Genomic DNA, 14,334 nt, shown 5'->3' with positions numbered 1-14,334 from the left:
GAGACAAATAGAAGGAAAAAGATGCATGGGAGTAGAGACAAAGAGAAGGACAACGATGCATGGGAGTGAAGAAAAGAATGAAGTGGTGAGAAGAGAGGGAAGTGATGAGAAGAGAGAAATGAGATACACAGATAAAAGTCGAGACAGGGAGATGCGAGAGAAAGCAGAGACGCAGAGGTGAAGAGATTGGGGTCAAAGGCGAGACGTGGAGGGGGAAAGAACTGGAGAGGGGAAACAGGCGTGGAGCTGGAGAGAGGCAACGGCAACAAGCATTGAATAAAAAAAAATTGATTAGAACAAACGTAGGCAAAGCAGGCAAGTCTTCCGTGCTGAAAGTGAAACCAGCCCTCTGCATTGCTGTGGTGGGGGAGGGGGGGGCGGGGGAGAGGCAAGCAGGGAACAAGTTAAACAAGGTCTGGCAGGGAACAGATGGCCTGGGCGTGAAGCAGATGTCGGGGCAGCGCTGGGGAAGCCTGTGGGAGGGTGATTGATGACTTTGATGTGGGGAGGGAGGAGAGCCTTTTGCGAGCCTGCAGGAGAAATGCTGCCGATGCGCGTGCATGTTTAATCACGTGGTTCACGTGAACTGCATGAAAACCGCGGGGCTGAAAGCCCGTGGTTTGAAGAAGATTTTCGCCACTTGAATTCTCGCTCCGCTCAATGCGCTTGCGCACATCGATAGGTCGCGAGACCTAAAAATAGACGAGCTCTCTGCTCTTGGAGCTGTAGTGATGTATAGTTTAAATGGGCCAATTGCAACGGTTGACAACCCTTGCAAACCTTTCATCTTGGTCCCATCACCATCACCTCACAGTAGACACAGTGTAGTAGTAGACTTTAGCAGAGAGGTGAATGACTGATGCAAAATAGGTGACAGAAGAACAAATGTACAATGTCCTTAATTTAGGCAGTGACATTTTGCTCCTAAGCCATTTTAATTAATGATCCATTTTGCCTAAAAAGTAAACCAACCAAGGAAACGGTTCAACTACTTCATTTATAAAGCAAATGTGTCCTTAGCAATCTTTGTAAATGTATTGCCAATCTTTGGGCTGCATTGATGAGCGTGGAACAAAGCAAAATATTTATACATTTTGCAGTTTTACAACCGTCGTACATTTGATGTTCTTGTGAATGGTCAGTTCAGTGCTGGATCAGTGTATTTTGGCTGAATTCAAACCCCACAAAGATGGAAATAATGAGTGTTTGAGACCTTAGAAAGTTGAACAATGACGTTTTAAATACTTGGGCCAGATAACGAGTTTCGGGGATGGGTTGTATGCCACTGCCACGCCCCCACTGCCGAGACTCGCCACTGCCCGCCCTCCCGACAGATTGCGACCTTAAAGGTACTCTGTCGGGAGGGCGCCATGGCGGTCCCAGAGCGGTGCCTTTCCGTGGGAATGCCTCACAAGGTTACTGCATGGCATGAACTTTTAAATCCGTGCCAATTGCAGGAACTGTTATGCATGCACACTGGGGGGCACATGTAATGCCTCCCTGTGTGCATACAAAAGTGTAGGAGGCACAGGGGCCCCTGTGGGGGCCACCTTTGTTTCCTCTTCTCCATGGTGTACCTGGAGGAGGACCCTCCATGACACTGCCAGCAGAGAGCAAACTTGTATCATGGTTGGCGGGACCGCTGTGGTCCCACCAAGCATATGGTGGCCTCCTGACTGCCATGCCACCTCCAGGAATCGGCAGTTCCCTGGCTGCATCAGCAGTCCCAGGAAGGTGCGACCACCCAACTCTTAATGGGGCGGTCAGTGCGGCGGTGGCTGGATTGCCACCGTCTCGCCAGTCTGGTGGTCCAACTTGTAATTAGAGCCTTACTGAGTCCTATTCAGGCTGCCTTTCTTTGGCCCTCACTTGACACTGAACTTACCATAAACAACCTCGAAGTCTAGATTGACTCTCAACTTTCACTTGCACCACAAATTAACACAAATATGAGATGGCGTTTTATTCATTTATAATGCTGAAATAACATTTTACCATTATGGGCATTCACTCGTTAGATTTAACATGTGATTACATCACGTGTATCTTGATAAGATGATTGCAGAGATTCCAAGATTTCCTTGCTAAGACAACAGAAAATATAGAATACAGCTGCTAGTCCTCTGAAAAAGACCACACCGCTCCAATCTTGACCCCTCTCTGCTGCTACAGCTATCCTGCATACCCAAATAGATACAGTAATATAGCAGACGTCAAATAGGTGATAAAAATGCAATGTGGAAATAATTTGCTGAGTGTACTAAGTGTAAATTGGACATTCTGGATCTTTAAAAAAAGCTGTGAAATTATGTGGTTCATATTAACATGCTATTACAGCTTTCTGATGCTGTATGCAAGACCATAGACTGTAGATGTGCAGACACCAAGAGTCTCTTGCATTTCATACATTCCCAGTCAGATTTCTGACATCTCCAATAATGATGCATATGTCTTCAGGGCCCAATGTAGCACATTTTGCCTATGGCAGGAAAGATCTACTCAAGCAGTGTATGTACCATCTTCAGGATCTTCCTATGTAGATTTTGTAATCGGGAAGACACATAAAAATGTAACACTGAGAAACGAATTAACATACAGTAGTGTATCAATAACTGTCCTTCTAAGAATATCCATTAATAATCTTAAGTCATGAACATCCCCCCAGCTTGCGGGTTACTGGAGCACTTTTATAAGGTGAATAATTCTCACTTGTATTACAACAGTATACGTACCAATTACAAATATTTTATCAGTGTATTTGAAGGCTATGTTGGCCCAATGTATTTATTTATTTTAAAAACCTCATTTAAACTTTCATGTCACTTTGATGTTCAATACCTACTCCATGGTGAGCCAGCCCTTGATAGCTAGCATGTTGCCACGGTCACTGCTTTTGACCGTTTCTCATGACATTGTCTCATTTTTGGATCCCTACCTCAAGACAATCCATGGAGATAGTGGTTGGAGCTCCTGTAGGAACGTGTCTCTTGTCTTCTTGGGCTTCACGTCTTCCTGGGGCAGATTACTGGCATCTGCCTTCATGTTCTTGGTGATCATGAAGCCGAATCTTATCGGTGTCTTTTAAAGGATGCCTGGGAAACTTTGGATTGTCTTGGCGTTTCTTAGCAAGATGAGTATTCAGCAAGCCCACAATGCACAGGTCATGGGGATTTGACAGAGTCGTTTTTTTCTGCCACACAAAAGGCACTAATTTAAAAGGGATATTTTTCTGTGGTAAAAGAAAATACATTTCTATTTAAACAAGCATTTACAATGCAATGGTTTCGCCTTTGGAAAAGTTAGACCTATTGGCATTGTAAATGACAACATTTTTATTTATGTGTTGGTTTTGAAAACAGATAAATAAATGGCATTGTTATTTACATTGCCATTAGCTTAATCTCTTGCAAATGTAAGACCTATTGTACCCTACGGACGCGCTCAGCTGACAGCAATTACTGCCACACACACACACTCAGAGCCACACACACACACACCCAGAGCCAGCCACACACACACACACCCAGAGCCAGCCACACACACACATTCATGAAAGAAATCACAGTTACCTGTTGGAGCTCCTTGGCATATAGGGAATCCTTCGCTTGAACTCCCACTACTGGAGCGGAATCATTCTCCCAAGGCACTTTGTTTTTCCCTTTACCTGCGCCTAACACCCTCCTGGCACCAACGGTGGGATCAGTCAGAAGCAGTAGGTCATTGTAGGATCCATGACGCCTGAGAGCACAGTCACCGCTGGGGGTGTGCGCACTCTGAGTCCTACATCCCGACAGAAGCCAGTCTGAGTCCGCTCCTCGAAGAATGTGAGCACCTCTTCCATGAGCAGAGGTAGATAGAGGGGTGGCATAGTCTACTAGACCTTGTGCATCAAGTTTGGGAAGGGTTTTTCTGGCTATCCTTGCCTGGACTGCATGCATCACTCCATCCCCTCCTCATTAAGTTCCACAATATCCACGCCCTTGAAGAGGCTGGCTTTATCTGAACCCATGGACGAGGCCAGCACAGCAAATGCCTCCAGCGCTGCATAGCGTACCTTTAGTTTAATATCCACAAGTCAGGGGGCTATATCCCGGGAGAGTTGAGGCAGGTTGAAATCTTCACTTGGGCAGATGAGCAGAGCACGCGCACACACTCAGATGCGTACACATATATAGATAGGCACAGACACATAGGAATGCGCACATACCCAGACTAAGATGCTTTCACATACACAGGCAAACACACACAAACATACACACACACACAAAGATGCTTTCAAATACACAGGCAAACACACACAGATGCGCACACACGCCCAGGCACGCACACAACCCCTTAGTACACAATTTGCACCACAGCTGGGATTCAAACTTATTTTGCAGCACATCGGGATGTACACGGCCCTTGAGATACAGAAACAGTGTCCATCAGGAAACAAGACAGACTAGCCTCCCATGCCACTAGTTCACAGAGATAGAGCAGGCAGGCAGATATCTGAGCAGTTAGGCAGGTCTCCTAGGAGTCCCGATATAGAACAGGCAAACACACCTCCCAACGTGGTCTCATAGGTAGAACAGAGAGGCACTCTTTTCAACAAATCACGGAGATACAGCAGGCAGGTAATCCTCACAGTAGTACATGTAAGTAGAGCAAGCAGCTTCGCACCCATCATTTTACAGATATAGAACAGACAGGCACGCTCCTAGAAGGTCGCAGAAACAGGGCGGATATGCGCACACTCCCAGAAGTTCACAATGGCAGAGCAGGCAGAGACACACCCCAGCATTTCACAGCGGCAGAACAGACAGGTACACACTCCCACCAGCGCACATAAGTAGTGCTTGCAGGCACGCATCTTTAGCAGTGCACAGAGGTACAGCATGCAGGTGTACACCCCCAGCGGTTCACAGAGGTACAGGCGTACAGTATGCAGGCATACACCCCCAGCACTGCACAGAGGTACAGCATGCAGGTGTACACCCACAGCAGTACACAAAAGTACAGCATGCAGACACAACCCCCCAGCAGTTCACAGCGGCAGAGCAGGCAGGCATGCACATATCCTAACAGCGCACATAGGTAGTGGTTGCATACGCAGGCTCGCCCCCCCGAAATGCACAAACCCCCCCAAGAAGTGCACGCTGGCACCCCCGCAGCAGAGCAGAGACGAGGAATGCATGCAGGCGCACACCCCCAGCAGTGCACAGAAGTAGAGCATGCACGCAGGCTCACCCCCAGAAGTGCACGCTGGCGCCTCCCAGCAGGGCGGAGACGAGGCATGCATGCAGAGCGGAGATAAGACAAGCATGCAGACACACCTCAGCAGTGCACAGAGGTACTGCACGCAGGCACCCTCCCCTCCCCCCACAAGTGCACTCAGGCACCCCCCCCCCCCAGCAGCACGGAGACAAGGCAAGCATGCAGGCGCACACCCCCATCGGCGCACAGAAGTAGAGAATGCATGCATGCACTCCCCTCCTCCCCCCAGAAGTGCGGGCAGGCAACCCCCAGCAGAGCGCAGACGATGCATGTATGCATGCAGGCAGCACTCACCGCCGGCGGGTGCACTGGGCTCTCCGGAGCCGCCTTGGGGCAGGAGTGCTTCGGGCACCAGCTCTCCCTCGTAGTGATTTATTTTGGCTTCTTCAGCTTTTCATGCCGCCTCCCTCCTAAACATCTAACTGTGATCAGGCTTTCTTTGCGCACTACCAACAGATCCGTAAACTGCCCATCAAAATTATAACATAAGCAAACAGTCCTGCAAGCAGCAAAACAGGCCGCCCATGAGAAGGATGACCGAGTGACTGGCAGACAGGCGATTTGACCAATTGGCGGACAGCGAGACAAGCATTCACAGGGGGTGAGGGGACAGTCTGGCCGACATATAGAGAGAGGCCAGTGAACTGACAGACCGGCACGCAGACAGACAAATAGCCAAGTAAAAATGTAGGTACATTTAGTTACTTACAGGCGGACAACTAGAGCCAAATTTCGGGGGGAGGGGGGTATAGGGGCTGAAAAAGTTTTCAGGGGGGGAGATGGTAGTGGGGTGCGCGTGATTAGCTGCACTGCTAGAGAGAGGGATGGATATTGGTAGCGTGAGCTGGGCAGGAGGCGTGGCAGGGTTCTGGGACGGGTTATCTAAGAGAGGACAGGAGTCTGGAATGCTGAACCTAAATACCCCATTTGTCAGTTGGCCCGACAGACAGGGGAATGCAGGCCGACAATGGGCAGATTCCCTGGCCCGTTCCCGCCAGGTTAAGAGGAAGGAGGCCGCCCGGGGAGTGCAACCAACGGCCCGCTATTGCCAAAACAAACAGTGCTCTTTGGAGGAGAGAGAACAGCATGCCGGCCATACCTTTGCCGTTTACACAACACACGCGGGCCGAGCCTAACTAGGACACGCGGTGACGGTTGACTGGGGCACGTGTGCTCTGCTGGGACTCTTTTAGTGTGGAAATCCGTGCTGCTTTAAATGAGCATTCATCCTTAGGGGAAAAACTTCAAACAAATGACACTGTGGGACCAGGAATGTTGGCGTGGCAGTGAAAGAATCTCGTGGGCCCACATGCAAGCATAGAAAATTAGTCATATTGCATGGATTTGTAGTAAAAAATAAACAAGCGGCACTTCAAACGATCGGGAAAGCGAGTAAAACAAGAAACACGGACAGCTGGGGGGCGGGAACGGATAGCGGGAGGGGGGCGGGAAGGCAAAGAAAAACAAGCACTCACCTGGACTTCCTCCGGCGGCGGTCGGCCGCCGAATGGCCAAAACAAACCTCGACGAGCAAAAAAAAAGCCCCGCCCACCGCCGCATGATGTGGCTTAAAGCGAAAAATTCTCGGGAACGCCCCCGAATCTGGTCCGGCCTTGACGGACAGATCCGGCTCCCAATGGCTAGCCTCCATTTATGGAGCTAGCCAATGGGAGTCGGGGGACGTTCCTGACGCCCATATTGTAAACAATAGATTTCGCCTGCGCCGAAAAGCTGCGCAGTGCGCAGCCTTCGGCAGGCGAAAACAAAAAATGGCTAAAGTTCTTTAAGCTGCTTCAAAGCCTAGTAAGATGTTTTGGAAATATTTCAAAGGAGAAAAGACACAGCCCTGTTTGCCAGAAAACCTGTCTGCTTGGTCATCTTCAACTGTCCGGCACACCAGAGCGATACAATGATCAGTCAGGTCTCCATCTCCTGGACATCCATGCTTCTCTTAAAAACATGAAACCGCAAATAAAACATATGCCCTGCTCTTGTGTACCTGCAAATGCTCCCCAATCAACAGCATTCCAGCTGGACGAAGACTGACACTTAACACACTTCACACGTCTTGCCTTCCGGCTGTAATGCAGGGCATACTTGAATGAAGTACAGGGATTTCAATAGTGGGGCTAAACTTGCTTTCTAGGCCTTCTAAAATAATTGCAGAACATTTCAAAATGTAAAGAGTCCTGTGGAGACCTTTTGTCACAACCGCTGGGCAACCTAAGACCAGATTTTTCCATCCACTATAGTGAGGCCAGGATCTAGTGTAACAAGTTAAATCTGAACCTGGCCAATAAAAACTCATAACGCATGTTGGGTACCTGCACTAAGTAATGCTTTGTACTCTGATCGGTCTTTAAAAGCATGTATCCCCTCACCAAGGGTTTCAGCAGCTCAGCCTGCTCTCTGGTTAACAAAGCCTGCTAAAAAAAACAGCACCTTTACTCTTTTCAGTTCTCGGGTGTCCGTGAATGGGGATCCGAATAAATAGCTGCTCTCCCTAGAGAAGCAAAAGCTGCCTTCACATAAGCTATCCAGGGAATTCGATGCACAAGGTCAAGGGACAGACAGTCCAAGAGAATCAGTCTGTTAAGTTTTAGATCCTTCCTTGTCCAGAAATTAACTTAACACAGCAGTGGACTAAGGGCGACTTTGTCGGCCATATAACTTATTCCAAGCTCCTCATGAACTGAGAAGGCTGGGGTACATTGCAGGACCTGCACAAGTCATCTTAAAAAAATATTTTCTGTTGCCTGGATTTTAAAAAAGATTAAAAAGAGATGGGACTAGGAGTTATCAGCAAATATATCCCTACAGTAGGTCAACATGTTAACTCCTAGTTCTCTCTCTTTTTAATCCTGTTCTAAGAGACCATAGAATAAAGGACATTTGGCCTCCCAGATACAGTTTTAACCTTTTTTCTTTGCATTCTGCTAGCAAGGGCGCACAGCTGGAAAATGGAAGGGATTATTCCCCCCCTCACCGAGTGTATGTATGGAATCAAACATGTTGCTAAGCCGGGCTGGTCATACATGGCATTTGTTTAAACAGGCTAACAGGGCTTTATGCCAGCCGCTAGAGTAAAACTTAATGGTTTGGAATGGGAGGGAATCCAATAAGCATTTAACATAATTATAATGCTGTACACTTTTTATGCTTACGAAATATAAAACGTTGTCCCCTACTTAGAGTAGTGATTTCAGTGTCTAAAAAATGACTGAAGCCCATATTTAATTTTCTAGGCAGTAGGAGAATCCATCCCCTCTTCCCTTAGAATGAATGACCCTTGCTGCTTCTCACTAATAATGGAAATTGAAAAAGAGGCCTTGAGATGTTAACAAGATGACTGGAATGTGATCTGCCAGCCAACTGAAACCAAAGCTTTCCGCAGAGATGCTTTAATTGACAGTCTCCATAGACCTCGCTTCTTGTGAGTTCATGCTTATGCTTTCTCATAATCACTGGCCTGTTTTCTGTATTGTGAAATTTGGATATGCTGCTGTGTTTTTTGAAGTGCTGAGGTAAAGTCAACCATGTGCTAGTGACGATTGATCGACATGTCAATCAGAAAAGGAATATGCGATGTTGGTTCACAGCCAGTTCAAACTATGATGAGAGTGTAGAAATAACAGAATTTCTGTGATTTTCATGGGCGCAAGGGTCTAATCTGCTAGATACATGCCTGGTGTCACGAAAATCCATGGTTGGGTATAGATCTTTATTTCACCTTGTTATACTGGAGTATTTAGCAGCATCTTTCATTCTGTGGGTTTTCAGAGGTCACCATTCAATGGCCCAATCTTGATCATGACCAGGAAGCCATTTTGAATGCTTCTCTTACATAGCCACACGGCGAATACTAAGATGCATTTTTATTGCTTGAGATGTACATCCATAATCTGAATATGTGGGTTTAGCAACAACCCACTCCTGTGACTTTCATGACCTATTTAACCACATTGCTCTGCACTTTTAAAAACCCAACAGAGAACCCCCACTCCCTCCAGCAGCCTCTGTCTCTTGAATGAAGGGGGCACATTCAAGTAACAGGTTGAATGTTGGTGGGAGTCTGCGGGCCCTCATGATTAACGTGTAACTTACTTACAGTAAAATTCGGCTGCATTATTTTGCAGCCCTGCAGGATCGAAACCTTTCCCACCACCCTTTGCGCTGCGAGTTACAAAACACCGGAATACTTTGTCTTAGTGACATGCCTTTAAAGTTCCCGATAATGTTCCCCCACAACAAAACTACATTTGTACAGAGATGAGATCTACACAGTGAAAAACGTATTCTTCTCTTCTGTTTAATGAGCGGGTAGTTTTTCAGCTAGATGGTAAACCCAGAGCTGTAGACAATAACATGTCTGAAAGAAGGAACAAAAATGTGAATCTGTGTTTAACTTGGAATGTAGCCAAAAGCACGCTTGAAAAACCTTCTGCATTTGTTCAAAGGAAAGTTGTAAAAATGTACTAGCATTACCTGAATATAAAAGATTTTTGCGAGATTAAAGCTGATTACAGGGTCAAAAATGTGAATAAAAATGACAGAGGCTATTAAAACTAGTGAATAATATATGTTTTGCCAGACAAAGGCTAAAGGAACCAAAAAAAATGAATAATAAGTAAACGTGCTTTTATTTAGATATAATTAATTTCTGTTCCCACCACCACGGGGCAGGAGTCGATGGATAATATATCCTCCTCCAGTATTCACTTTCTAAGGACATTGTGTTTAACAAAAGGTGGACTGGATTATTACTAGATTCCAACAGTTTTTTGTTTTTCATTTCAGTTTTTTAATGATTTTTGAGAAAAGCATTACAGTTGAGAAATACCCCACTTGCCCCTTAGTCTCTTTTCTCCTCCCTTTGACAAAGGAGTATTGAAAAGACAAGAGCATACAGCCCCTACAAGTGAGCAGGGACACGTTCTCTAACCCATGACTCCACCTAGAGCCCTTATTCTGGGCCAATGAGTTATGCTGTTAATAATCCTGTTCAGAGCTGTTCCATGTGATATTCTAACATAAATAAATAAGAGAACCATGACAAGATATTGATAATTGGTCCAGATGAAAAAGCTCAGCACAATCGTTGTCAATGGTAAATGAGAGTGACTTATGGCAGTCTGTAGAATTCTCGCCATTATTTATTTAGCAAGTCGGAACGCTGACCTGCAACGGTGTTAGGGACATTCGACAACGCGAGTGTTGACTCGCTAAATATGTAAACTGCGAGAATTCTACACAGACTGCCATAAGTCACTCTCATTTACAATTGGCAACAATTGTGCGAGCTTTTTTGTCTGGACCAATGATTTAAAGGTCTTGTGCCCATTTTATCTCGAGGGTCTTCAGTCTACATATGAACTCTTTGTCCTGAAGATGGTCCTCTAGATGTTTCATAAGATGAGACCAAAACGTCGACATTTGTAACCCATTTTGTTAAAAATTGTTAAATAAGGGGTTAATAGTTGTAGTTTTTAATGATAATTTCTATATGTAAATGCTCAAAAGAAATGGGTTTTCGCAAAAATGATCATGAGATACGTTTATTGTAAAGATCATCAATCTCAGTAATTTTTGTTTATGTGAATTCTGTTCTGTACCCTTTTGCTACACTATTTTCACAAATTGATACATAAAAAGTGTACACCCGTTTGTGTGTTCTTTTTGATATATTCTTTTGTGATTCTCTCAATTGATTTCAATAATTCATATAGCTGAGGCCACTGATCTAGGCTCTAATAATTTGCTTGAAAAATCAAGCTGGATTATGTTTAAATGACATCCCTTGAAGGCACTGCTACCTGATACTTTTAGGAAGTTTACCTTTTTGGTCCTAACCATTTTGCATCTGCAGCATGTGTCTTATGTCACAGGACTAGGTGTAGCTGGCAGTTTGTCTTTGCGTATTACTCCCAGACAGTGAGACAAACGGAGAATAGGTGTTAGCAGGATGGACCATCTCTCACTTGATAGGGACAGAGCTGTCACTTACCACACTTACACATCACAGAGACTCTGCCTCAACACACTCACAAAAGGTTTCACACTAGTCTTCAGGGCAAGGAGGCAGGAAATACCAGACACCTCTGTAGGGAAGGACTCTATAAGCTTCTCCCACTTCAACGTAGGCCCAAGGTATTAATAATAGAAACTCAGACCCAAGTCTTCAGATTACTTCTGGACCTGCCAGGAAGGACTGCTCAGCTGTGTAGTCTACACTGCTGCCAAAACTCTGCTATGCTGACTAAGCCCTACCGTTGCTGCACCTGGATTCTTCTGCTGCTGCGCTGAACCCAGCCTGTCTGTGTGGTCCAGGAACTCCAGGAAATCTGAGGGTCAGTTGACTGGCCTCCTGTTCAAAGCCCTAGGGACATAATGCGCTTCTTCGATTTCGATGCAGCTGCTCGCATCTAGACTCTGTGTGACCATCTCACCACCAGTACCAGCCCAGCACGACACATCTCGTCCTCGACGCCGACACATCTCCGCAAGCTTGGGCAGCTTAAAAAATAACGCACCTCAACTTCTGCATTGGCCCAGCACGACGCATCTGGTCCTCTGCACCACAGCGCCAGCCCTCGCAAGCTACCCCGTCAACTGCTTCCTCAATGACGACAAAAAGCCTTGCTTCGCAGTCGCCCATAGACCGCTTAATTGACCCGAAGTACATCTCCGTACCAGACCTCGCATTGTACCTCCTCATTGTTGACTCCTCTACGCTGGCCCGCATAGCTCAACACATGGAGTCCATATCTCAATCCCTTGGCCAAAAGGTACTTTGTCTGCAGACTGAACTCAGTCCTGTATCCGGCCTGCACTCTATAGTGGTCGACCTGGACCTGTGACTTGGACTCGGTCGACTGCATGGTTGGTGTCTTTTGCTTCTAAGCGTTTGAGTCCTTTAAAACCTTTAACTTTGCATATCTCAGGTTCTGCTGATTGGATTTTGTTGTTTTGCTGTCAAATAATTTATTACATTTTACACCATTTGTTTCTAAATTGGTGTGAGATTTTTCTTGTGTTTTGCTTTCACTATATTGCTATAGTGTGTACCTCATAAATGCGTTGCCCGTTGCTTCTAAGTTAAGCCTGACTGATATTGTGCCGAGCTACAAGAGGGTTAAGCACAGGTTAATTTGGGAAATTGCTTGTGTTTCACCCCTACTAGAATTGTGGTTGCTGCTTGAATAGGGTTTCACCTCCCTCAACCAGTAACCTAATTTCTCACACTGTGTAAATATATATCCACTAAGGAATGATTTGACGAACGTACTGAGCATTGGCAATGCCTCCTTCCACACAAATACCATGGTATCTGATGTACCCCATAACTTGTACCTATTGAAGGACCAGCCAATAAAGGATTGTTATCAGTAGTAAGTGTTATGGGCGTAACATTTTGCATAAACAAGTTCCACCTGCATGTTTAAAAGTTGTAAGAATAACGCTCACAGAAATTAATTTCGTTATATTCATGCTTGCTACACATCCAGTGGTGAACTTGAACTTTAAATACGTTCTGTTTATGTGTAAGCAAAAAATATGTAATGAAAGTAGAAAATGCAACTCTGGTTACAAGATTAAAGTGCCAGGAGCATTTTCTCTTGGTTGAATGGATTTATTGGTTAGACTGAATGCTGACCCCAGTATTTTATAACTCTACCACGTTGTGTAATTTGTATTCTTCCTAAATATTTACCTAAGCTAGATTTTGTGATGCATATTCTAATTAAATATTGTTAATTGTGTTTTGCATTGTTAAAGGTTGAACAGTTTAAGCAGGACCCCAGCCCTTCAAAATGTCTCCATTCGATTTTCAATGTTCATACTGGAGATGAGATCTTATCGTACAACGAATATGGACATATTCAGGTAAACGTTGATTTAAATGTTTGAAACACAAACACGTTGATATTACAAGACGTATTATTTTGTTTGGATTATTGCTCACAACAACCTGCTTTATGACTAAAAAGTGCAGATTTTTGCCTCTGATTTGGGTTACCCATTTTTCAACTTCTAAGTTATCATTATTTTTTTATTGTTTTGATTGAGAACGAAAACAGGGCAATTGTTAGGAAAATGGCACATACATTGGATCCTAAGTTATTTTTTAATCTATCCTTAGGAACAATGACAGGTATTTTCATACTTTGAGCTTAAACCTGACATTATATTAATGAGAAGCTCCTTGGCCTTGATATATTCTCTCTGAGTAGGGAAAATCTCCATCAATCAAATGAGGTGACAGCAGTGTAGCATGTCAAACCCCACCCTTTGTCACACCCCTTATGGTGAACCCCCACCCCTTCTGGTGTGTATCCCTTAAGCCATGCACCTTTAATCATTTGCAAAACCCTGATGAGCACTACTGTTAGTAGGATTGTATTGGGTACAGTTGTGCTGCTGGGTGGAGCAGAAGTTGAGCGCTGAGGTGTGCAGAGGTTCAAGATACATGATCATATACTGGGAACAATGGAGGTGAGAGCCTTTCCCCATAAGCCAGCACTTCTTGTAACCAAGGGAAGTTGTTGATGGGAGGAAGAGGTAGAATGGCTTCTGCCCTCACCCATAATCCACGAATCTTGAGATGAGAGCAAGAACATCTAACGCAGTCCAGGCTTTGAAGTTGTGATGATAATGAGACTTCTTGTTGCAAAAAATGAAAGTGGTAAATACATGTTGTCAGTTTTTAGCATGTGCTGTAGATGTATGTACACTAGTAGGCGCCTCCCTAGACATGACATCACTTCCTTTGTCATGAGTGGCCTGAGACCCGTCACATACATCTGTTGCTGCTGTTTTCGTGTCTTCTGGACTCCTACAGTCCTCTGTAAAATGATAGGCAACACATATTTTCCATATAACGTTTTTATTGACATACTGATTATTGTGTGATATCTACCACAGAAAATGTCTTTGCATGAACTACAGTAAATACGACCCAAAACTTGCCATTCGCAACCTGCCAGATCTAGCTATTCATTAGTGCTTAGGGCCACAGCATCATAATTAACTCTCCATGTGGAGGACTCGGCTCAACTCATTCAGACTGACACCCAT

The 14,334-nt window shown here is 45.1% G+C and overlaps 1 protein-coding gene across 7 annotated transcripts in view; it reads left to right on the top strand.

The window, feature by feature from the left end:
- PHKB (phosphorylase kinase regulatory subunit beta) overlaps nt 1–14,334 on the top strand; it is a 1,358,073-nt gene that overhangs the window by 399,967 nt on the left and 943,772 nt on the right. For all 7 annotated transcript variants that reach the window (XM_086945119.1, XM_086945122.1, XM_086945118.1 and 4 more), the window contains one exon: nt 13,036–13,143. In XM_086945119.1, the coding sequence (XP_086801245.1) occupies nt 13,036–13,143 (108 nt within the window). The remainder of the gene's footprint in view (nt 1–13,035; nt 13,144–14,334) is intronic.

This window comes from Lissotriton vulgaris, chromosome 12 (assembly GCF_964263255.1).
Source record: "Lissotriton vulgaris chromosome 12, aLisVul1.2, whole genome shotgun sequence".
NCBI classification, from domain to species: domain Eukaryota; kingdom Metazoa; phylum Chordata; class Amphibia; order Caudata; family Salamandridae; genus Lissotriton; species Lissotriton vulgaris.
This window is presented reverse-complemented; position numbering and strand designations above follow the sequence as displayed.